This window comes from Phalangium opilio, unplaced genomic scaffold (assembly GCF_054372755.1).
Source record: "Phalangium opilio isolate 3A_F unplaced genomic scaffold, DU_Popi_V2 ptg000101l_1, whole genome shotgun sequence".
Lineage (NCBI taxonomy): Eukaryota > Metazoa > Arthropoda > Arachnida > Opiliones > Phalangiidae > Phalangium > Phalangium opilio.
Window position 1 is genome coordinate 5,602,471 of NW_028324204.1, and position 26,228 is coordinate 5,628,698.

At 35.2% G+C, this 26,228-nt stretch overlaps 1 protein-coding gene across 1 annotated transcript in view; it reads right to left on the reverse strand.

The window, feature by feature from the left end:
• The window catches only part of LOC149631033 (uncharacterized), a 63,361-nt gene extending 41,187 nt beyond the window's left edge, over positions 1–22,174 (reverse strand). Inside the window, exon 1 of the mRNA XM_089851136.1 lies at positions 21,680–22,174. Coding sequence (XP_089707262.1) covers positions 21,680–21,968 — 289 coding nt within the window. The 5' untranslated portion in view covers positions 21,969–22,174. The remainder of the gene's footprint in view (positions 1–21,679) is intronic.
• Between the last annotated feature and the right edge of the window lie 4,054 nt (positions 22,175–26,228).

The window sequence follows — 26,228 nt, forward strand, 5'->3', positions numbered from 1 at the left end:
CACTAGAACAAAATCTAATAATTTTTACACAAATGTCCCTAGATATAAGGTTGGAAGACGGTTTAGGTCCCCACTTGTAAACCTGAAATTAGCTCAAAACTTAAGTGTTAAGCCTTTAAAAGGTCCGATTACCTAAATTTCATTATAATAATCAATATTTAAACTATAAAATTAAAATATACATGAAATTAGAAAATGTGTGTTTAAAAGACCCCACTTGTCTGTTGAAATGACTGTGAAGGTCCCCACTTGTAAATTTATCAAGTGTGAAAAATGAAATTGAAATACTTGATTGAACCATATAGGCTTCGACACTAGAACAAAATCTAATAATTTTTACACAAATGTCCCCAGATATAAGGTTGGAAGACGGTTTAGGTCCCCACTTGTAAACCTGAAATCAGCTCAAAACTTAAGTGTTAAGCCTTTAAAAGGTCCGATTACCTAAATTTCATTATAATAATCAATATTTAAACTATAAAATTAAAATATACATGAAATTAGGAAATGTGTGTTTAAAAGACCCCGCTTGTCTGTTGAAATGACTGTGAAGGTCCCCACTTGTAAATTTATCGAGTGTGAAAAATGAAATTGAAATACTTGATTGAACCATATAGGCTTTGACACTAATTTAAAATCTAATAATTTATACACAAATGTCCCCAGATATAAGGTTGGAAGACTGTTTAGGTCCCCACTTGTAAACCTGAAATCAGCTCAAAACTTAAGTGTTAAGCCTTTAAAAGGTCCGATTACCTTAATTTCATTATAATAATCAATATTTAAACTATAAAATTAAAATATACATGAAATTAGAAAATGTGTGTTTAAAAGACCCCACTTATCTGTTGAAACAACTGTGAAGATCCCCACTTGTAAATTCATCGAGTGTGAAAAATGAAATTGAAATACTTGATGGAACCATATAGGCTTTGAAACTAATTCAAAACCTAATAATTTATACACATATGTCCCCAGATATAAGGTTGGAAGACGGTTTAGGTCCCCACTTGTAAACCTGAAATTAGCTCAAAACTTAAGTGTTAAGCCTTTAAAAGATCCGATTACCTAAATTTCATTATAATAATCAATATGTAAACTATAAAATTAAAATATACATGAAATTAGAAAATATGTGTTTAAAAGACCCCACTTGTCTGTTGAAATGACAGTGAAGGTCCCCACTTGTAAATTTATCGAGTGTGAAAAATGAAATTGAAATACTTGATTGAACCATATAGGCTTTGACACTAATTCAAAATCTAATAATTTATACACAAATGTCCCCAGATATAAGGATGGAAGACGGTTTAGGACCCCACTTGTAAACCTGAAATTAGCTCAAAACTTAAGTGTTAAGCCTTTAAAAGGTCGGATTACCTAAATTTCATTATAATAATCAATATGTAAACTATAAAATTAAAATATAAATGAAATTAGAAAATGTGTGTTTAAAAGACCCCACTTGTCTGTTGAAATGACTGTGAAGGTCCCCACTTGTAAATTTATCGAGTGTGAAAAATGAAATTGAAATACTTGATTGAACCATATAGGCTTCGACACTAGAACAAAATCTAATAATTTTTACACAAATGTCCCCAGATATAAGGTTGGAAGACTGTTTAGGTCCCCACTTGTAAACCAGAAATCAGCTCAAAACTTAAGTGTTAAGCCTTTAAAAGGTCCGATTACCTAAATTTCATTATAATAATCAATATTTAAACTATAAAATTAAAATATTCATAAAATTAGAAAATGTGTGTTTAAAAGACCCCACTTATCTGTTGAAATGACTGTGAAGGTCCCCACTTGTAAATTTATCGAGTGTGAAAAATGAAATTGAAATACTTGATTGAACCATATAGGGTTCGACACTAGAACAAAATCTAATAATTTTTACACAAATGTCCCTAGATATAAGGTTGGAAGACGGTTTAGGTCCCCACTTGTAAACCTGAAATTAGCTCAAAACTTAAGTGTTAAGCCTTTAAAAGGTCCGATTACCTAAATTTCATTATAATAATCAGTATTTAAACTATACAATTAAAATATACTTGAAATTAGAAAATGTGTGTTTAAAAGACCCCACTTGTCTGTTGAAATGACGGTGAAGGTCCCCACTTGTAAATTTATCGAGTGTGAAAAATGTAATCGAAATACTTGATTGAACCATATAGGCTTCGACACTAGAACAAAATCTAATAATTTTTACACAAATGTCCCAGATATAAGGTTGGAAGACGGTTTAGGTCCCCACTTGTAAACCTGAAATTAGCTCAAAACTTAAGTGTTAAGCCTTTAAAAGGGCCGATTACCTAAATTTCATTATAATAATCAATATTTAAACTATAAAATTAAAATATACATGAAATTAGAAAATGTGTGTTTAAAAGACCCCACTTGTCTGTTGAAATGACTGTGAAGGTCCCCACTTGTAAATTTATCGAGTGTGAAAAATGAAATTGAAATACTTGATGGAACCATATAGGCTTTGACACTTATTCAAAATCTAATAATTTATACACAAATGTCCCCAGATATAAGGTTGAAGACGGTTTAGGTCCCCACTTGTAAACCTGAAATTAGGTCAAAACTTACGTGTTAAGCTAGAAATAGGACTGATTACTTAAATTTCATTCTGATAATCAATATTTTGACTATAGAATTATAATATACATGAAATTTGAAAATGTGTGTTTAAAAGACCCCACTTGTCTGTTTAAATGACGGTGAAGGTCCCCACTTGTAAGTTTTTTGAGTGTTAAAAAATACTAAAGAAAATTTTCCATTTATTCTATTAGTTGACTCACAACTTTCCTGAAGCACCGAAATATCAAGGTAATTACGTGAGAAATGTATGTCAGTTTTTACCCTAAATCAAAAAATGATGAATCGTTGGTTACGTTAATTTCAAAAATATATTGATGATTTCCAAACCGAGAATTCTTGAGATTTCGCTGAAACTCTGAGTATAGTTGCTAAACAAAGATTTTACTCGGGGGAAAGAGATACCGCTCAAACTCTGAGTATAGTTGCTAAAACATAGATTTTACTCGGGGGAAAGAGATACAAGAAATCCGAGCTGTGCTAATTAATTAGTTAGCTATTTAAAAATCTAATTAATTGGCATTTTTCACTAATTGAATATGGTAATTGAATTTTAATTACTTTACAGCTAATTGAGAATTAATTATAATAAATAAGTGTGCATCGGAAAGGCATTTATCTATTTTAAAATTAATTAGATTTAGTTTTGGCATATTAGCCAATTGGATTTTCAATTAATCTCTTTCGCCGATTTGTTGTAAAAAATCATCTAAACGGCAGAGAATGCGTCCCACTACCAGCAGTAAGGGGGGAACAAAATTGTTAACCCACCCACTGTTTCCTCTCTCTCCGTTTCACAGTGAAAACTATGACTCTTTCGTAAATCGTAACTCCCGTATTTCGATCATGATTTTTCCCTCTTGAATTAATAGCAGTGCTTATGGATTTAAAACTCCGGAGCCCGTTTTAGGAACAGTGGCAAGAAAATGATGAAATGAAACTAAATTTAGCATGATGGAAGTTTCGAGGCTTTTCTCATTTCTCGAGAATAATACATGTTAGGCTTTCATACCCCTTTATCGAAAACAATAAATGCATAATAGTACAGGAAAAATAGGTTTTAACCCGCAACAAATTGAAACAAAGCTGAAAATTTCAGATCTTATATATTTTTGGGCCCTCTTTAACGTGGTGTGGTCTCCCACACTCTCCCATTGGAGGAATTTCCGCCATATTGGAAAATGGCGGACAAAATCGAGAAAACGTTTAATAACTCCGGTTCTACTTAGCCGATTAACACGTAATTAGGCTTCAATTGTAGATCACCTTCAAACAAATAATTCACCTCTGACGATATTTTGACCTACAACTAACCGCAAGTTCACAATCTGACCCTGAAGATTAGCCTCGTATAAAAAAATGGGGATTTAAAGCATTTATGGTTTCTATTTTCAGAATACGTTTCCAAAATTAAACATATAGTTCCTATTACTGACAAATTTTGTTTCTTTTCTGACAAGAGCTATAATGTATAGTACGGGAGAGGGTAAAACAGCCTTTGTACCATCATAGAACTTAATGTTTTAATATTTACCATTGTTCGCCCACACTTGTCAATACGGCTAAAGTTGAGTTAAAGCGTGTGAAACAAAGTTGACATAACCAAGTGTATACTTTAAATGAAGATTATGGAATTGAGCTTTTGAATTAGCTTCTCTTCCACCAACAAGTGCGGCAGCAAAGCATTATTCAAATAGAGTTTATCCCAAAGCTCAAACGTGGCTTGGAAGCAGCCTAAATGCTAGAGAATGGGGTTGGAGACAAGTAGGATCTGAACTGAAACCAATCGTTACCACTCTACAACCTGCTCCAGCTGAGCTTCTGCAGATGATCCCTCGTAAATGCAAGGAAGTCTGTGACTTGAAATGTGAATGCGGTAAAACTGGTCCAGTCTGTTCTTCAATTTGTAGACAATGCAAGGGAGTATCTTGTTCAAATGAACATAGAGAGTTTGAGGCTCAACCTCAAGAAGAGGACTATGATTAAACTTAAGCTTAACCAATAGGGAGTTAACAGCTGGCTAGGGGGAAGAGATAGTCTGATGTCACGCAGCCCCCCTGTGGTTGACATTTTTGTGCGTAGAATACTGTTTCCAACCGTTAAGGGGGAGGAAACTCCAGTAAGAGATAGAAGGCTGTAACGTTTCAGGGTCAGAACTGTTAGCTCCCTATATTGATAAATATACTAATATACAAGTTGGTAAACCAAAATAAACCTCTCCGATACGAGACGCAATTAAGAGGTTATTCTTAAATAATTAAGAAAATATAACTGATATTAATTACTTTAGTCGTCAGTATTTTAACGTAATTCTACTGAAGTCGTTTTAAGAAACTTAATTCCTAAAATAATTTTAAACATAGCATTGTTGACGTTTGAATTCTAGCGTATGCCTCTTTAACAATTTTTCGAAATTTAGGGTATAATATAAGGCGATTGATTCGCAATAAATGATAAGAAATCCGCAATTGCATGAACCTTTGGTTGAAGCCCTGCAATTGGGAGGCTAGACGTTTCTCGTAACCCTAGCCGATCGCCACGCACTTCTTGATCCTAACGTTGGGAGTAGAAGCCAAAAATTACTGCGAACACGTTTGCTCCAATTTGCCAACTGCGGACGCGGTGACCGACACACAGACAGACAGACACCTCTCCCCACACACGTCCAGTATAATACCTCTCCGTGACGTCATCGTCACTTAAAGCGGTAAAAATATAATGGGAATAATATATTTTAGGTTTAAAACCCTCTTTGCATTTATTTGGCTTGAAACCGTTTCGAAATACTCAAAAATTAGATTTGCCTTACCTTCCGGGCTGGATTGTCAACTTCCGGTTAGTTGTAGGACAACATATCTTAAGGATTAATTATGTGTTTGAAAGTAATCTACAATTGAAGCCTAATAACTTGTTAATCGGGTTAGTAGAACCAGAGTTTTTAGACTTTTTCTCGATTTTGGAAATGTATTCTGAATATAGAAACCATGAAATGCTTTAAATTCCCATTTTTATATGAGGCTAATCTTCAGAGTCAGATTGTGAACTTCCGGTTAGTTGTAGGACAACATATCTTTAAGGTGAATTATGTGTTTGAAGGTGATCTACAATTGAAGCCTAATTACGTGTTAATCGGTTAAGTAGAACCGGAGTTATTAAACGTTTTCTCGATTTAGTCCGCCATTTTCCAATATGGCGGAAATTCCTCCAATGGGAGAGTGTGGGAGACCACACCACGTTAAAGAGCGCCCAAAAATCTATACGATCTGAAATTTTCAGCTTTGTTTCAATTTGTTGCGGGTTCCCTCTTTTTTTGGGCTAAAATGACTGTACTATAACCAAAGGCGGAGTAGGAAGTCCATGGGAACTTTCATGGTGTTATTTTTTACTTACAGTTAATTTTTTGACCTTAATTATACAGGTAATTAATTAGAAATTTGTAATTGAAATTAATTAGTTTAAAAATAAATGACTAATTTCTTATCGAATTGAATTAGTTTATATGTCAAATTATTAATTGGCTAATTAATTAGTTTAAAACATTTTTCTAACTGCTAATTGTAATTATTTAGTTGCCAGCTTAATAGCATAGCTAGGCAAGAAATTAACATATTAGAAGTATTTGGATTTTTTTGTGATTTTGAAAGATGCAAACAGTTTTCACAAGAGCGACTGCGCTGAAATTTTCCTACTATTGAAGCGTTTTGTTATTACAGCCCAATAAAAGAAACCTTTATTAATTCTGTGATGCTAGAACAGATCAAATTAAGACAACAGATTTTAAAGAAGCTAAATACGAATGATATTGCCAAGAAATTCGAGAACAATTGGTTCGGCATTGTATTTTAATAACGCTGTGTTACTTATTTATAACAAATTTCTTTACAACGGTGTTTTCATTCCTAAATTTATCGACATTTCAAAATAAAAAATGGCTTGAAAAGAAAATTATTTTAACCACTTAATATTTTGCTTTAAAATTGACTAAGTTCCTTTAATTAACCTCCCTTGTAATTTGAACAATATTTAAATTACACTCTCTAATACGATTGAAACAATGTGTTTCTAGCCTTTTTGTCTATTCATTTAGAACTGTACTTCTAGACCTTCCAGAGTTAAAATATAATAGAAAACAAAGGTAGGATCCTCAATTATTCATAATAGATAAATCGCACCAGCATTTATTACAATCCTTTTAAATCCTACGACTCATACCGTTCGAAGCTCTCTGTTTGAACTTTCCATCTCTAGGCATTGAGTGGCGATTGAGTCTCGAGTAATTAATTATGGCTTTAAAAACTATTTAAACGATTGAATTTGCCTAATTTATTATGAATACGAATTATTACTTACTAGTATTTTCAATCCACCATAAGGTCATAAGGTATGTTCCATAAGTTTGTCACCGGTAACTGAGAGTTTGTCTTGAAGTGACGCTGGCAAAACGTCATAGATTCTGTAAAAGGCTTAACAAAGACTAAATAGGAAGATGGACTGAAAAACCGAGTGCACTCAATTCTCGCGTCGTTCGCGATAGCTCTAAGTAAGTCTCTAGCATAAGTTTCATACTTATGGAACATATCTTCTTAACTTATGATGCACCTTATTCCCTATCGCCAGAACATAGTCTTATCTCGGGATTCGTGGAGGAGAGGAACGGGAAGAAATTCATCTGTCGGCTGCTACTGTAGCATACGACAGACGAATTTCTTGATATTCTTCCCGTTAATCCTCTCTACGAATCCCGAGATAGCCCCAACTTCCGACGATAGGGAATAAGGTGGATTAGCTGGCATCCTTATGGTTTTCTCATTTGAGAATGATTCGCGATCCTAAAGTAATAAATCTAACCTTGATATCTCACAAATGTCTGCGGTAATTCAAATTAAGCTTGGAACCAGTTTTCATTTAAACGACCCTTTATTTAATCAGGATTATGTTAAATTTGTGTAATTAGTCCAAAATGAACATATTGCGAGGGAATTCCAAAATACATGCGAACAGACTTGAAGCCTTCCAGAAGCTATATTAAACCCATAATTCTTCCAATTAGTTGCAACAATTAATTCTTCTTTTCAACAGAGAGACACTTTGCTTGTACGCGACTCTAAAATCATATAACACAAGCCTGCAGTGTACCACGTGACCACGTCCACGTGTTTAATTATTCGTAAACCTTCGGTTGAGAAACCCAAAACGTACCAAAGAGAACCGAAAAGGAAATTTGCTTGTCCACTTTTAAAAATATATTAAGCCCAAGTCCCAAAGGCCCCACAACAAGTGATGCTATCTGTCTCTGTTATCTGAACAATTTGATTTCTTTCATGATTTATCATTATATATAAATCCGCCTACAATTCATCACGCAGATTTTCTCCTCAGAAGTAAATGAACTTAAAGCTACGACTCTATGTTAAATTTTATTTTTCAACAAGCCGATAATGTAATTTTAAACATATTTAGCCGTATGAAACACAATTAGAAACTCTCCCAGATAATAATAATTACATTTCAACCGTTAGAGCTCAATTCAAAAATAAACTTTTCGCGCCACGGTAATCTACTTCCGTCTCCTTTTTTCAAGTCTTTGAACAACACTCCTACCACAAACCCGATTTCTATCTGTTTCCTTCATGTACATGTGAAGAACCTACAATAGTTGGCAGGACAAAAATGAAGGTTTATAATTCTCCCCTACATTCACTGCACTGTCATAATGGATGGCAACCAGACAAGAGTCTCTCCTCTCGTTTTGTTGTGAAATCATAAACGCGTGAGGAAAATTGTTCTCTCGCTATAGGATAGGCGACTCCGAGGGGTCGGTCATTCACGAAATCCAACTTAAGAAATCCGAAAACAATAACAAAATCACAAATCCGGCAAGAAATCAAACTTATTTCGCTGATTTTGAAATCTCACAAAAATCCGAAATCAGTAACGAATTCACAAAATCCGTAACGAAATAACGAAATCACAAAATCAGTAACGAAATATAAAAATCAAAAAATTAGTAAAGAAATCACAAAATCAGTAAAATGGCGAAATACATTCTTAAATTCCCAAAATCCAAGAAAAAACCTCAGAATCCAAGGAAATCAACAGAAAAATCTCAAAATCCGTGGAAATCACGGGGAAAATCTGACGAAATCCGAGGGATTTTATCGAATCTTGAAATGAGTCAAAATCCGACGAAATCAAACGACACCCGAAGAAATCAAATTGAATTTCGAAATCCCGGACATTTTATCCAAATTGTCCAACCCCTCGCTCTACTCCCTATCTCCGACGGCGGCTGAAGCGATATATACACTGTTCCAGCTTCGGTTGTCAGTACGAGCAATGCTAGGTCTCTATGTAAGGTTGGTTTTTGCGTACTGCCAACAGAAGAAAGCAATACTGATATTTAGGATTTTAAAACGTAATATTCTGTATACTGAGAAAAATATTGCTTCGTCGTTACATAGAGACCTTGTTTGGCTTGTGCTGATAACCAATGCGGGAACAGAGTATATATCGAATAATCATAATAAGTTCCCATCGGACGCTTTAAAAATTTATTGAACAGCACGCGCACTCCTCGCTATTGAAATCTATAAAACGACAGGAAAAAAAATAAATCTAATCAATCAAACGACAAAATAAATCCTCCTCTCGCAAAGACTTTAATAACTCATACTCATACAAAAAACTTCTTCTGTTATCAATAAATGTTTAGCCATTAAAACAAAAATTAAAAATAATAAGAATGGCGAAAATGGAGCTTAAAGAAAAAGTTAGCATTGACTTAAGTCGAACCTCAACTTAAACTCCATAAATTAAAATTTAAAAATTATATACAACCCAAGGTCTACTCGTTCAGCACACGCAAAGTGAATTTGTTTACATTAGGGTTTGGTGCTAATAGGTCGCTGAAATCTCAGCGCATGTTTCTAGCTATGTCAATATCACGTGGATTGAAATTCAAATACATTATGTATGACGTCAGAAGTGACGACTTCTACACCTCCTCCCCATTAATTGTCGCAGAAAGACCTAGAACATGCCTGTTAGAGATTCCAAGCAGATGAAGTCTATGCATTCCCAGCCATATATTTGGGGAGAGCTCTTAACAAACACTTCGATAATGAATTTGTGTCAAAACCAATACGACTCTTTTAGCTATATATAGATATTTGTTAAAATTAAAAAAATTTACTAATGGGGACCTTTACTGTCATTTCAACTGACAAGTGGGGTCTTTTAAACATACATTTTCAAATTTCATGTATATTATATTTTTATAGTTAAAATATTGATTATCAGAATGAAATTTAAGTAATCAGTCCTATTTCTAGCTTAACACTTAAGTTTTGAGCTAATTTCAGGTTTACAAGTGGGGACCTAAACCGTCTTCCTACCTTATATCTGGGGACATTTGTGTATAATTTTTAGATTTTGAATTAGTGTCAAAGCCTATATGGTTACATGAAGTATTTCAAGATAATTTTTCACACTTGATAAATTTACAAGTGGGGACCTTCGCTGTCATTTCAACAGACAAGTGGGGTCTTTTATACACACATTTTCAAATTTCATGTATATTATATTTTTATAGTTAAAATATTGATTATCATAATGAAATTTAAGTAATCAGTCCTATTTCTAGCTTAACACTTAAGTTTTGAGCTAATTTCAGGTTTACAAGTGGGGACCTAAACCGTCTTCCTACCTTATATCTGGGGACATTTGTGTATAATTTTTAGATTTTGAATTAGTGTCAAAGCCTATATGGTTACATGAAGTATTTCAAGATAATTTTTCACACTTGATAAATTTACAAGTGGGGACCTTCGCTGTCATTTCAACAGACAAGTGGGGTCTTTTATACACACATTTTCAAATTTCATGTATATTATATTTTTATAGTTAAAATATTGATTATCATAATGAAATTTAAGTAATCAGTCCTATTTCTAGCTTAACACTTAAGTTTTGAGCTAATTTCAGGTTTACAAGTGGGGACCTAAACCGTCTTCCTACCTTATATCTGGGGACATTTGTGTATAAATTTTTAGATTTTGAATTAGTGTCAAAGCCTATATGGTTCCATCAAGTATTTCAAGATAATTTTTCACACTCGATAAATTTACAAGTGGGGACCTTCACTGTCATTTCAACTGACAAGTGGGGTCTTTTAAACATACATTTTCAAATTTCATGTATATTATATTTTTATAGTTAAAATATTGATTATCAGAATGAAATTTAAGGAATCAGTCCTATTTCTAGCTTAACACTTAAGTTTTGAGCTAATTTCAGGTTTACAAGTGGGGACCTAAACCGTCTTCCTACCTTAAATCTGGGGACATTTGTGTATAAATTTTTAGATTTCGAATTAGTGTCAAAGCCTATATGGTTCCATCAAGTATTTCAAGATAATTTTTCACACTCGATAAATTAACAAGTGGGGACCTTCACTGTCATTTCAACTGACAAGTGGGGTCTTTTAAACATACATTTTCAAATTTCATGTATATTATATTTTTATAGTTAAAATATTGATTATCAGAATGAAATTTAAGGAATCAGTCCTATTTCTAGCTTAACACTTAAGTTTTGAGCTAATTTCAGGTTTACAAGTGGGGACCTAAACCGTCTTCCTACCTTATATCTGGGGACATTTGTGTATAATTTTTAGATTTTGAATTAGTGTCAAAGCCTATATGGTTACATCAAGTATTTCAAGATAATTTTTCACACTTGATAAATTTACAAGTGGGGACCTTCGCTGTCATTTCAACAGACAAGTGGGGTCTTTTATACACACATTTTCTAATTACATGTATATTATACTTTTGTAATTAAAATATAGATTATTATGATGAAATTTTAGAAATAGGATCTTTACGGTTCCTTCAAATATTTGAAGATATTTTTTTAAACTCGAAAATTTTACAAGTGGGGACCTTCGCTGTCATTTCAACGGACAAGTGGGGTCGTTAAAATACATGTTTTCAAAATTCATTTAAATTCACTTTTTTTAATTAAAATATTGATAATTATGATGAAATTTACATTATATGTAACGTAAGTCCCATTTTAAAATGTGGGGAACTTGGCCATCTTTTTAATGTACATCTGGGGACATACAGTTTTTTAAATCGAGTTAATTTTTTAAACGAAGTTAATTTAATGACGCCTAAAGAATTAGGAAAAGTAGTTTTCGTACGTCAAGTGTAATTAAATTATGAAAAAATCACCGTTCAGTCATTGAGATACAATATTTTATATTGTTATAGCTGAATAATGTATATTTTGTATTTCTAAAGTAGCGACATCTATCTGTGCTTATTGTAATGAAAACCCATTTTTGAGCCCCCACATGTACGCCGAAGAGACCATATGGTCCTCATTTCGTACAACTGGGTACCCGGGTGTGTGAAAACCTCTGGCGACATCTCTCGGATATGTGTTAATTTCCATGGTCCCCACTTGTAATGTGAAAAGACCAAGTACCTTACAAGTGGGGACTTTTTTAAAAAAATTAATTTGGGCTGTAATTAGTCTAATTATATCATTTATCTAATTACTTACATGTGAGGACTTTAAAATGTCCCCACATGTAAGTCGGGTCCCCACTATGTGGGTGAAAAGATTGTCAGAATCCCCACATGTCAATCGTATGCAGACGCACAAACACACAAACACACAGACAGACACACACGATCGTTACAGAACCTCTCCGTGACATACGTCACTCGGAGAGGTAAAAATATCCGGACAGTTAGACAGATTGTTATAAGTATTTTGCATTCTGACAAGGGGATTTTGAGAATTTTTGCTTCCGGTGTAGAAGGTGCAATTATTCTTAGTTTGCCTATTTTGGGTTTTGTTCACAGCAATATTAACCGCTTGTAAAAGCTCCGGACTGTTAATACCGCTGTGCAGTAAATTATACAAGAAGGAAATTTCAAGGTATATGAAACGCTTTTTCAGAGTCAATAGTTTGAGGCTTGAGAGGATGCCTGTATAGTCGTAAGTTTGTTTAACTTCAAAGTTTCTTTGATATATTTCAATAAACTTTCGTTGTACTCGTTCTAATTTTTCCATATTGTATTTGCTACAACCCCCGAATACTAGGGAACCCTATTCTAATTTTGATCGTACCAAAGCGACATAAAGTTGATGGAATATTTTGACGCTGTTTAAATTTAAGGCTATTCGTTTTATAGCGTACAGTGCTCTAAGGCACTTAGATTGTAAAATATCTATTTGTTTTGTATGTAGAAGTTTCTTATCTAAGTGGACTCCCAAGTCAAGCATCTCAGCTTTTCTTTCTAATGGCACACCATCAATAACATAGTTATAACGTATCTGTTGAGTTTTTTGGTGTAAGAGATGACGTAAGTTTTTTCTTTGTTGAGCGGAAGTCTATCAATTTTGCCCCATTTGCTAATGTTTTCAATTTCAGAATTTAGTGCCTTGCAATCTTCTTCTGAGTTAATTTCTCTATATTTTTTATTGTCATCTGCGTAGGCTTGACTATCTTTTTCGTTGTTCCATAGTAGATCATTAATAAAAATAGCAAATAGTAAAGGCCCAAGTGACGAGCCTTGAGGGACCCCGACTAACGACTTAAAGGTATTATTCGTTAATTCTTGATTGATCTTTAAATAGTTTACTCTATCGTTTAGGTAATTGGCAATCCATGCTATCATATTCCCTGACATTCCATACCATGATAATTTTAGAAGTAGAATATCATGGTTCATTCTATCAAATGCTTTGCTTAAATCCATATATATATGCAGTCCACTTGTTTTCTATTTAAAACTCTTGGTACTATAAAGTCCATGAATGTTAGTAGGTTTGTATTGATTGAACGCCCCTTCCAGAAACCGTGTTGAGATGGCGCTAGGTTTGGTTCAAACCATGAGCTTATGTACTTGGAAATAATGGACTCGAATATTTTTGAAAAGCCGCAGATGATAGTAATTTGTCTATAGTTATTATAAACGTCCCCTTTTCTGCCTTTTTTATATATTGGTACTGCAGTCGACATTTTCCACTCACTTGGAAATATTCCTTGTAGTAATGAAAAATTAAATATGTGCTTAAGGGGTTTGATAAACGAATATGCACATGCTTTCAAGATAAATGCTGGTATATTATCCATTCCAATGGCTTTATGAGGCTTTAATTTTCTTATAGCTTCCTCTATGTCCTTTTCGTTGACAGTAAGGTTATCAAAGCTGTCCAATTTCTGACCCTTCATATTATCCGCTAATAAGGCTTTATCTTCGTCAGGAATAGGAGATTAATTACCTATTGCCTCAAAGTGTCTGCTAAATAATTGGCCTATAGCGTTATTGTCGACTATAAGCTTCCCCTGGTCATCGTCTAAACAGATATTTTCTCGAGCCTTGGGTTTTGTTCGATTACCGACGTAGTTCCACAGATTCTGAGGCTTGTCCTTTAACTCTTTTACTACGGTGTTTGCGTAATTTACTTTATCGATCTTAAGAAGCTTTTGGGTCAATTTTCTAAGGTTTTGAAAATTTTCAAGGTCAGAAGTTGCTTTAGTTCTCTTGAATTTGCGATGGTAATATTTCTTCCGATTTAACAATTTTCGTAGCTCTTTCGAAAACCATTGTGGAAATTTAGATCTTCTCCCATTTTTTGTGGGTATAGAAAGGTCCAAGGCTTTTAACTGCATTATCGACTTCTTTTATTAAGGTTAGTTCCTGCCACGTCTCATTGTTAAGGTAAGTATATAAATCTTTATAATTCCCTTTTTTGAAATCGTACTGTTTCTTTAGGTTAATGGTTGATAATGGCCTACGGAGGTCGCTGGTTGATTTTACATATATAGAAAGTGGTGGGTGGAACTCTTCAATTCGAATTGCAGGGGTTTGGTCTATGGCTACTTGCATCCGTGAGTGGTTTGTCAGGACCAAGTCCAGTATATTTCCCGACACGTTTTTGTTAAAGTTTAGTTGGTGCAAATTTAAGCTAAGCGCAAAATGGAGAACTTCTTCCGCTTTCGGTTTCACTCCTGAATTGCAGTTCGTTGCTGTAAACGAGTTCCAGTCAATCCCCGGGACATTGAAGTCTCCAACAATTATGATGTCGCTTCCCATGTTATGCAATATATTATGCATCTCAGTGAAATATTTGGCATATTCGTCCTTATGTACATGAGGAGCAAAATAATGGTTGCCAATCACTGTTCTTTGACCATTTGGTTTAACAAGTTCAATCCACACACACTCATTCCTGAGTTCCAAATCCCTTCTGCGAATTGTTGTTATGTTCTTTTTGACTAAAATCATACTCCCACCCCCTCTTATGTCGGACAAGGTCGAATTTTGGCGGTCTGCTCTGTAGACATTCATATCCGGTGGAGCGAAGTCATCATCAAAGTGTGTATGATTAAGATAGGTTTCAGTGAAACACACTAAGTCTTCATTTGCATTAATTAGGTTGGCTTTTATCTCATCTAACTTGGTACGCAAACCCCTCACATTTTGGTAGCTAATACTCCAAGTTGAGTCGTTTGTCTTGTTTGACCCGTTCCTTTGGCTACGATTATTTCCCCTATTCATTATCTAAGTATATTGTTCTTGGTGTCCTAGATGTCTTTTGGGATAACGCATGATTCATTGTGTTCCTTAGTGGTTTCGCCTTCATTCATAGGTTCATCTGAATCTTGATGGTTTTCGTCAATGTTTTCCTTCTCCTTCGTTGGTGTACACGTCTCAGGTTCAAATTGGTCTTGCGCCAATTACCTATTTATTGGTCGCAGGACTTCTCCTTCCTGATCAATTTGATTGTTGTAGAACTTCCCTCGAAAGGGGTTTACTTTGATATTGTTTGGCCAGGTTGATGGATCCAACAGAGTAGGGAATTCGCTGTGAGATTAGGAAATATAAAATGAAGCAAACTTGTTATGTTGGGATTTAAACTTTAGGCATTTGACAGTATGTAGATTGTGGTGGTCGACAAGCCAATCCTTTAGGTCTGAGCTTGATACACCTATTTCAAAGTGGGTTACAAATACTGCTTTCTTTCGCAACACCGTAATCTTCTCTTTCTCGGCCGCCTGGAACGGTGCATGTGTTAAGTTCCCAACGACCGTGCCTATTTTCCTACGCTTTTGTATCTCGGTTTTTGGTTTCGCAGAATGGGTGTCTTTCTCTCTTCTCCCTTGTCTAGCTTGAGTCTTTTCTAGCGCTTGGACATATGTTTTTCTTGACTCCAAAGTATTTAATTCTGTCCTATGCTGTCAATTGTCGATTGTCTAACTTTGTCAATTTTGCTATCGATCAGGCTCATTTGTCCGGTAACAATTGAGTAGTTGGTTTTTAGTTCTTTCAACTCGTCTCTTATATCTATCACATTCCTCGATATGGATGGCAGGTGATTTTCTTCATCTTCCTTATATTTTTTATCCTTGATATGCGAAATGTCGTCCTTGATCCCGCTAATAAGTGTCACGGGACCATTGTCAAGTTCTGTTCTGATGAGTTTCAGTTCTGTTTTTAGACCAACGTTCTGCACTCTAAGATCTTCCAAATCCTCGCACGCCTGGTCAAATTTCTCCTTCAAGTCGACTATATCCTTATCACAGGATCTAGTCTGCAATTGTCCTATTCCTTCCTCAATTCGTACCATTTTGTCTAGAACTTTAACCAGCAAGTCAGATATCGACACCAGCTCCTTCTCTGAGGAAGAATGTGCTTCCACGAGCAGTTTTGGTAAAAGATCCGCAAATGTAGTTGTCAAGGCATTGCAGATAACGTTGGTCAGTAGTTGATTATCTTTGATGTTCCCTTTAGGAACATCTTTTGTTTTAACTTTTGTGGTTTGTGAGGACCGAAGACCTTTCTGTTTTAAGGGTTCGGGACTTGGGCAGATGGCCTTTGGTGACGTTTTATCTCCTGATTCCTTCATCTTGACTTTTAATTTTGATGCCGTACTTGCTTCCAATCCTATCCTAGGCGTATTTGGTGGGTTAATAGGGCAGAGCCCCTCCGCGCTCTTCCTTTTACATACCCCACAAGCATGCTTGGACGTACTTCCATCATAAAAGTGACTGATATCTTCCTCAGTGAGAAGGTTCAAGCACTTTGCGTGCGTTCTAACGGTACATAATTTACAAGGTATAAACGGTTCTTTACCATAGATACCCTTTTCACATATGGGGCAGGGGATTGAGTAAGCAGGCATTTACAGTTCTTAATTTTAACAGATCAATAAGAATCTTATAGGTCAATATAGTCTCAAATTAAACAGTGAATAAGTATTCAAAAAGTGCTCCGATCTTAAAATCGTTACCATATATGAGAAAACGTCGAAGGGTCGGAAAAAAAACCGATTGTTCTTGGCACTTGAGTTAATTACCTTCTTGCAGGTAATTAATCGATTTTTTACCCGTTAATTTAACGTATTATTTTATATTAGCTTAATTAAAATGTACTTAACACTGTTTTTCTTTCCAGGAGTAGACAGTTTCCAAGACGTCAATGGACTTCGGAGAGGTTGGCGCGACGATAAAAAACTTCACGGGTCCCGTAAAACGGGCCTCGGTCACGGAAAAAATTACTGACTAAGTATTGACGCGGTTTTCACTTAGAGACTTCTGTGGATACTCTAGCGCAACTGATAACTCGACTTAGGACAAAGACACGTGATCCGAAGATTAACGCGATAAATAAGGTAATTTTTTATGTTGTAGTGTTTTAATATTTTTTTTCTTCCCTTAATTAATCGATTTTTTACCCGTTAATTTAACGTATTATTTTATATTAGCTTAATTAAAATGTACTTAACACTGTTTTTCTTTCCAGGAGTAGTCAGTTTCCAAGACGTCAATGGACTTCGGAGAGGTTGGCGCGGCGATAAAAAACTTCACGGGTCCCGTAAAACGGGCCTCGGTCACGGAAAAAATTACTGAGTAAGTATTGACGCGGTTTTCACTTAGAGACTTCTGTGGATATTAATAATAATAATAATAATAATAATAACATCCCTCCCAGTGAATATTTTTATAACTTTCTAATAAAATATTAAAATGGTGAAAATGGTGACGTTAGATTTTGCGGGATAAGACTAGTTTGTACAGAAGCATTATCAGCGAGATCATCAGGTCAATGATACCATTTTATTTTTTTATTAAAATATTAAATTCATTATTATTATGCTATGCTGCCTGCGAACTTTATAATAGAGAGTTCAAGAAAGCAAACGAAAAACGTGTAGCATTGCAAGTTTTCGACAAAGTTTTCCGATGAATTTCTAAAATGTCTATGGTTAGAATGCCGTCGGTAGAATTATAGGGGCTAATCAATCTCAGAGTAGCCTATAATCTAAATTGGTTAGAGCTAGAGCTTTTAAACTTTTATTAGTTTTTGTCAAGCTTATGCAGTTTCCGAGGGGCTAGCCCCTATGTGAAAATGTGTACAAGTGATTTGATACTATAAGTGAATTTAAATAAATTTCAATAATTTCCTAAGATTCAATTTTATTTCAATCAGATATCATGACTTCATTTTCGTTGATTTCACGAGTGACTAACCCCTCGACGGTTTCTGCGAGAGGGAAGATTATAACGATACTACTGGTCTTAATTAGAGATACGCCGCCGCTCGAGTTTTCGGCGGCGAAACCTAACGCCATTTTCGGAGGTGCAGTACTGCCAGGCAATTTTTTTTCAGACGATAACCTTTCCAAAATTTACCTCCGAAATTGGCCACCGATCACGTGATCATAAATTTCCCGCCAAAAAACGCTGCGCGTTTTCCGAGACATTCGCGGCGCACAAATGGACAAGTACTATTATAACAACCTAGAGATTATTTTCCTCTGTGGTTGTGTACCCCATATCCTTAAAGAGATAAATAATTGGAAAATCAATTGTATTTCATCGATTATTCTACTAATTAATAGATTTATCTGCATAGTTAAACGTTCAGGGAATATCACAGAAATGTTTTAAAATCAAATTAGTTTCAGATTCCACTGAAATATTAAATGTAGCCACTCGTGAAATCAAGAGTACAATTCACATGAAATAATTTTGAATTAAAAACGAAATATTGAATTCATTTTGAAATCCAAAGGAAGTTTTGAAATCAAAGTTAATCTTTAATATCATGCTGAATTCTTGACGTAACACCATTGGTTGTAGGAGCTACATTAGATATATCAATTTTAATATTTTAAACCGAATGCTTAACTATGCCGATAGGTCTTATAGCTAGTAGGAGAATCGCTAAAAATTCACCGATTTTCTTCGAACTTGCTTCAAGGTCGAACAAAAGCCAGCTTAGAAAGAGGGTGAGTGGTTTTTAGTCACATTGTAGTATACGATGAGGCTCTTAGTTTGACTTGGGATGGAAATGGTGGGGGTGGTAGGAGATGCCGTGGAAACTTTTATCCAGAATTGGAATGTAGTCAGAGTTAAGCGAAGAAATGGTTATTTCAGAGTTAAGCGAAGAAATGGTTATTTCAGAGTTAAGCGAAGAAATGGTTATTTCAGAGTTAAGCGAAGAAATGGTTATTTCAGAGTTAAGCGAAGAAATGGTTATTTCAGAGTTAAGCGAAGAAATGGTTATTTCAGAGTTAAGCGAAGAAATGGTTATTTCAGAGTTAAGCGAAGAAATGGTTATTTCAGAGTTAAGCGAAGAAATGGTTATTTCAGAGTTAAGCGAAGAAATGGTTATTTCAGAGTTAAGCGAAGAAATGGTTATTTCAGAGTTAAGCGAAGAAATGGTTATTTCAGAGTTAAGCGAAGAAATGGTTATTTCAGAGTTAAGCGAAGAAATGGTTATTTCAGAGTTAAGCGAAGAAATGGTTATTTCAGAGTTAAGCGAAGAAATGGTTATTTCAGAGTTAAGCGAAGAAATGGTTATTTCAGAGTTAAGCGAAGAAATGGTTATTTCAGAGTTAAGCGAAGAAATGGTTATTTCAGAGTTAAGCGAAGAAATGGTTATTTCAGAGTTAAGCGAAGAAATGGTTATTTCAGAGTTAAGCGAAGAAATGGTTATTTCAGAGTTAAGCGAAGAAATGGTTATTTCAGAGTTAAGCGAAGAAATGGTTATTTCAGAGTTAAGCGAAGAAATGGTTATTTCAGAGTTAAGCGAAGAAATGGTTATTTCAGAGTTAAGCGAAGAAATGGTTATTTCAGAGTTAAGCGAAGAAATGGTTATTTCAGAGTTAAGCGAAGAAATGGTTATTTCAGAGTTAAGCGAAGAAATGGTTATTTCAGAGTTAAGCGAAGAAATGGTTATTTCAGAGTTAAGCGAAGAAATGGTTATTTCAGAGTTAAGCGAAGAAATGGTTATTTCAGAGTTAAGCGAAGAAATGGTTATTTCAGAGTTAAGCGAAGAAATGGTTATTTCAGAGTTAAGCGAAGAAATGGTTATTTCAGAGTTAAGCGAAGAAATGGTTATTTCAGAGTTAAGCGAAGAAATGGTTATTTCAGAGTTAAGCGAAGAAATGGTTATTTCAGAGTTAAGCGAAGAAATGGTTATTTCAGAGTTAAGCGAAGAAATGGTTATTTCAGAGTTAAGCGAAGAAACGGTTATTTCAGAGTTAAGCGAAGAAACGGTTATTTCAGAGTTAAGCGAAGAAACGGTTATTTCAGAGTTAAGCGAAGAAACGGTTATTTCAGAGTTAAGCGAAGAAACGGTTATTTCAGAGTTAAGCGAAGAAACGGTTATTTCAGAGTTAAGCGAAGAAATGGTTATTTCAGAGTTAAGCGAAGAAATGGTTATTTCAGAGTTAAGCGAAGAAATGGTTATTTCAGAGTTAAGCGAAGAAATGGTTATTTCAGAGTTAAGCGAAGAAATGGTTATTTCAGAGTTAAGCGAAGAAATGGTTATTTCAGAGTTAAGCGAAGAAATGGTTATTTCAGAGTTAAGCGAAGAAATGGTTATTTCAGAGTTAAGCGAAGAAATGGTTATTTCAGAGTTAAGCGAAGAAATGTATAGGTGCATTGGAATGTAGTTAGAGTTAACCAAAGCTAGTCGAGGGGCTATTCACTAAAACTTTCTCTTCGGGCTAATAGTTTGACTTCGGCTTTTTATTAGCTGTGTTAATGGTAGCGCAACGAGGGGCTATTCACTATTCAGGGTTTAACGAAGAAATGGCTATTTAAAAGTAAAACGAAGAAATGGTTAGGTGCATTGGAATGTAGTCAGAGTTAACCGATCTTGTGGGTTACGTGTAATCACTTTAGCACTGTTAAAGTAGCGCGTGGAGGGGAAGGGCGTAATTAAGTACTGTGCACGATGTGCCTACTATTTGGTCCCGCCCTTGAGCCACGTGTTTTACATGCATTCAGTTTTTGGCATTTTTTTAACAATGGGCTTTAAATTAAAAACTGCAGTACCATAACAACTGAAAGCCAACATTTCAAATTTTGATAGAATGTTTTACCTAACTTTAACAATTTTGTTAATTTAAATGCTAATAAAGTTGAAGATTCTAATTACAATATATTTTCCTGTTTATTAATTAAAATTTAAAAAAAATAAGGTGTAAAAGCGCAATTTCCACTTATCTATATTGGTTAATGTAGAAAAATTTGTAAAATTTTCAAGTCGCTAATTTACCTATTTATTGATTTAATAACTTAACTAAATCAAATTGTGCAAAAGGGTCTAGATTAACCAATAGAGTAGAGGAATAAACGAGTCTAAACATAATTAGGTAAAATTTAAAATATAGAATACATTGTTAAGAAAGCCCAAAACAATGCTTAAGAAAAAACCACTCCCCCTCTTCAATCTGCTTTATATTTCGACCTTAACCTGTTCTTTACATTACTATTCTGTAGAGTTAAAAAATAACGTTGTAGTATTAAGTTCAGAATATATTTTTGATTAGAGAAAAATCAATTAACTTCAGACTGTTTTAAAGTGTATCTATGATTTTCGTATGCAAGGGTAGGCTGTTATAAACAAATGAAAGAAGTTGGCCAAAGTTCATAATAAAGTAACCAGTTTAGACAAAATTATAAGTTCAGGCCCCCTAAACACCTAGTTGTGACTTGTGACCAGAAACGATACTAACTACTAAAAAGTAATCTTACTTGTTTTTAACTGTTTTTCTTCTTGATGATTTTCTGGAACCATTATTAAATCCGCTTTGAAAAGCTGGTACACGTGCAATTGGAGTCGCAGATCGAAATAAATTTCTAACTTCGTTTTCAACCGAACCAACAGCTGATCTAATGAACCTGGTAAGGTTTCACGTTGAGTAAACGCGCTTGAATCATCACTATTTTCCCTTGAACTAGTAGCAGGTGATAGTGTTTCACAAATTGAATTAATTACTCCTGGGTTGTTTAACGCACTTCGCAAGGCTTCTAACATTTCCATCCTCCGCGCTTCAAAAGCGTTTCCCTGCAGGGAATTTGACGACGCGTTGTTTTCATTTATAGCAATGTTACATAGACTGTCAAAAATAGAAAAATTTCCTAAATCTGCCTATTTACGAGTAAAACATTTCCTGCTGTGTTATTGTTTTAACAAAAATCGTAAATTATAATTTTTTTGGATTTAGTAAAACCCGTGACTAGTTCAGTCTCGAGTCAGCTAAGCTATAACCTGCACAACTGAGCGAGCGTGGCCGGGAAACTTTTCTCTGTTCGAATTTTCCCCTTTCGGCGAGACACGTGCGCTTTCGTTTAACTTATCGCCGAAATTATTTTGTGCTAGCTGCACTACCTGGTATTTCCCGGCTGGTTGGCGTGATATATATTGGCGAAAGTACTGTTTTGCATCAATTGTAGTTCAAAGTACGGCTACCTTTATCTTAAAGTGTTAGTGTCTCCAAATATTGAAATTTTTAGTACATTTAAAATAGGTGTTTTTAAAATATTGTTCCTCTTTTTCAAAGCTTAATAAAACCCTTTGTATCGGAGCCTACTGGCAGTAATGTTTTTTAACAATCGAGACGGTTCAATTTTACGACTGCCTGATACGTCACGAAGTGGTGGCGCGTTTAGCATGGAGTATATTTATTGAAGTGTAAATGGTGATTTCCATGAAGGTGAATTACATAATTACATTGAAGCAGGGGCTTCCTCAATACAATTTCAAGGTGGCAGAGAGCTAGCGGCCAATAGAAAACGTCATAGCTATCTTTAGACGTGGCGCTTTCACAGATAAACACAAAGTAATGGAATGTGATTAAGCGAAAGGAGTCGATCTGAGATTAGTCAATGTCACTTCCGGTTCATAGACATTCGCTCGCACCAGAACCGGATTTGTCTCAGACCTTCTAACCTTTCCATGTACAAACTAGGTCGCCACAAAACGTTTAGTACAGTTGAGGTCAGGTGTTCCCATTCTTTTATAGAGTAGTGTCAGTGATACGTATAGCAACGTCACTCCCTTCTATGTGTAATCCCCCCTAGCTGGCACGAATGGTATTTCCTCTTACAAAAGCGCGCTTATAGGGAGGGATACACTGTCGTCTCCCCTCTCTACTGACATTGCTCTATTGTTTATTTTCTATGCGCGTTGAACATCAAAGTATCGTAGACGCAGTATTAGAATAATTAGGCTTTGCTCTCGCTCATCACATATGACTCAAGTAAATCATGTCTTTGTATGATGGAAGTCAACCTGATGACGTCATCAAGTAGGCTTATTATTATTGGACAAATTATGTAAGTAGGATGCAGGATGTAAAGGTATAATTAGGCTGCCGGGTTACCTGGCCCGTTATGTAAATGTTCGGTCCGAAGGGAAGCCAATAATAAAGTTAAGTTAAGTTAAGCTGGTCGATTACAGAACCTCTCCGTGACATACGTCACTCGAAGAGGTAAAAAGAGGGTAAAGGTCGATGTTATTTTTTATATTGCAAAAGCAATAAATTTTGTTGAGTCGTTTTACTTTGGATTCATTTTTATTAGTATTAAATATATCTTTCAAATTCAAAATTACCCACTTTTAAAAAAAAGTGGCACTAACACTTTAAATTTGTAATTTAGCTTAGAAAGTTTGGTTTTTCCGAAGCATCATGCCCCTTTAGTCCTGTTTTAAGGAAAAACTTACACCTTTTAGCACAATTAGATTCATAGTGAATATAATTGTCAATAAGCCCATTGTATGTTTACGCGTCAAGTTCCTGATAAAAAATTTTGAGAAGTTTCTTTGCGGTAGTCATAAAATAGAACCTGTCCAGGGGCCTTTTTATAGGTTTTGATAGATGAACGCCCCTTTTTGGTCCAAAATTCTCAGGAAGAAAATTTCAATGGTTATTTTGATCTAAGCCCGAGAGGCAAATCACTACCAAAAATGTGTACACTCGATTTCAGATTTCAAAAGATTGATTGCCAAAGATTACAACGCAGATTCCCTAAGATTTCAACCGAGACTCCCAAACCTAATTAAATTAATTTATTCGCTTAATTAGTTACATAATTGACATTTTGCAAAAGTGTCTCGATTAACCACTAGCGTAGGTGTAAATGCGCGTGTATGCAAAATTTTATGCAATTTAAACGACGGAAAGACAAGATATATTGGAATTAGTAACTTTAAATTTAATGTCATTTAACTTAATGTAATTTCAAAAATAAAAGTTTTTCACAATTTTGTTGTAATCTTTCGGTTTGTAAAGACTTTTTTATTTGAAACACTTGCTTGGAAATGAGCAGAAACTAAAGGCATATGAAAAACCCCTCCCCTCTTCCCAAGTTGGCTTTAGCTCGACCTTAAAGGACCCTGCGGCTCTATCATCTGCCCCTGTAAATTGTTTTTTCTGCGCAAAATTTTATAGCCAGATAGTGCTGGTCCCTTTCAGTGGGTTTGAGAACTATCCATAAGAAGCATCTAGGGTTCATTGCCCCGTTTTGGATTTGCTACTAAAATGGAGTATTTCCTTCTGTCGTTGGGAGGGACTAAATTTTGTCCCAACATCGCCTATGAAAGGTTTTGAGAAGTTGCGCTTGATCTTGGTGTAAAGAAACGCGCGCCGTGCCTATGCAAATTTTACCTAGAAGAACTATCTCTCTTTGCACTAATGTGAAGTGCAGGCACAGTGGGGTTCTAAAGTTATTTTCCTCTGAACACCAACCCTTTTTCTATTATCAAAGGAGGAAATGTTTTCAAGCAAAACCTGCATTTCGAAAAGAAGCAGGTGGTTTTTATTTCAAAACGGTAGGGATTACACGGTTACTTGTGAATACTATCAAAGGCTCATCCACCCTTTGTGATAATTCGGGGTTGACACATATCAAACTATAATTTATATAGCACTTGTTGTAATTCTCTCAGGCTCTACTATAGGGTGTTTCCGCGAGAGTAAAAAGGGAGAAGAAATAGGGGGCGAAAACCGGTTTTCAGGGGATGTCAACATACCGTGACCAGAGCGGGCAGCCGGCAAGGGGAGAGGAAAGGGGGAAGGTAACTTGACGTCACGCGCAAAGACCCAATTGGTTTTTGGCTTTTTGCCTTACCCAGTATTATGAGATGGTAATGTGCTGTGACGCTAAACTGTAAGGCATATAGAGAAACGCCAGACAGAGACGTAAACTGCTTATCCAACCCCCTCCCATACACGCTTTTGTAACAAAAGAAATTTTAGAAGCTAAGATATAGAACTCGGTTGCATGCAGATTGTTTGAAAAGCGCATTAACGAAAGGCGCTTTGAATACGCCTCATATAACACCTGGAAAGAGGCTTTTCACGAGAACGAAAACTATCACGGTTCGTCGGAAAAGCGCGTATGCTAGAAGTTATTAAACATAATTTCAGAACTTACTGCCTTTCCCAAACGCGGTTTTTTCAGTGCAATGATAAACCGTCTTTCGTACTGGTAAACTGAGCTCATTAGTGAGCACGTATAAGGAGGAGAATCGGAGAGACGAGTTTTTACTTTATAAGAGAAAATGCAAGAAAAATTTCTAGCACCAACTCAAACAATTTATGCATTCAGTATTTATAAAATGCCCGCGCGCGGAATCTACCAATAATTATTTTCGAACCTTAATAAATAAACCGAAAAAGATTCAGGGACTTGAATCTTCTAAGTTCTAACATAGGCCTAGATCGAACAGCCTCTGCGCCAATTTTTGAACTCAAGAATCGTGATGGGATTATTTACGCTACTGTTGAATGAAAAAAAAACCAACCCAAATTTTAGATATATTTAAAGCGTACATCGCTTGTCAGTAATATATTTGGCGTATTGTATGAAATAAGCTAGGCGAATAGGGTCATTTGACAACGGCGATACAACTTAACAAAACCTTTCCATCGGAGAGGGTTAGATATTTTTTACCCCACTCCGCCCTAATGGGCGATACGACAACAAAAGACTCTATCCAACAACTGATAGGATCTTAGGAGGCTTTCGAGGGGAAAAAACATACTACATTACTCAAAGAATAGAGACAGAATTTGGACTGTAAACAACCTTTCCTTCAATGAAAATTTCCATACTCTAAAAAGTATTAAAGAGTTAACTTGCCAATCCATCTAGGAAGTCTCTTTTATTGATTTTTTTATGAACGAAAATATTCGAATTTCGCGCCTCGATATTTCAACCAATAAGAAGAAATACCAGAGTTGTACAACTGCGTCGCCAGCGCAGTCTAGTGGCAAAATGACTGAACTAACAGCGACCG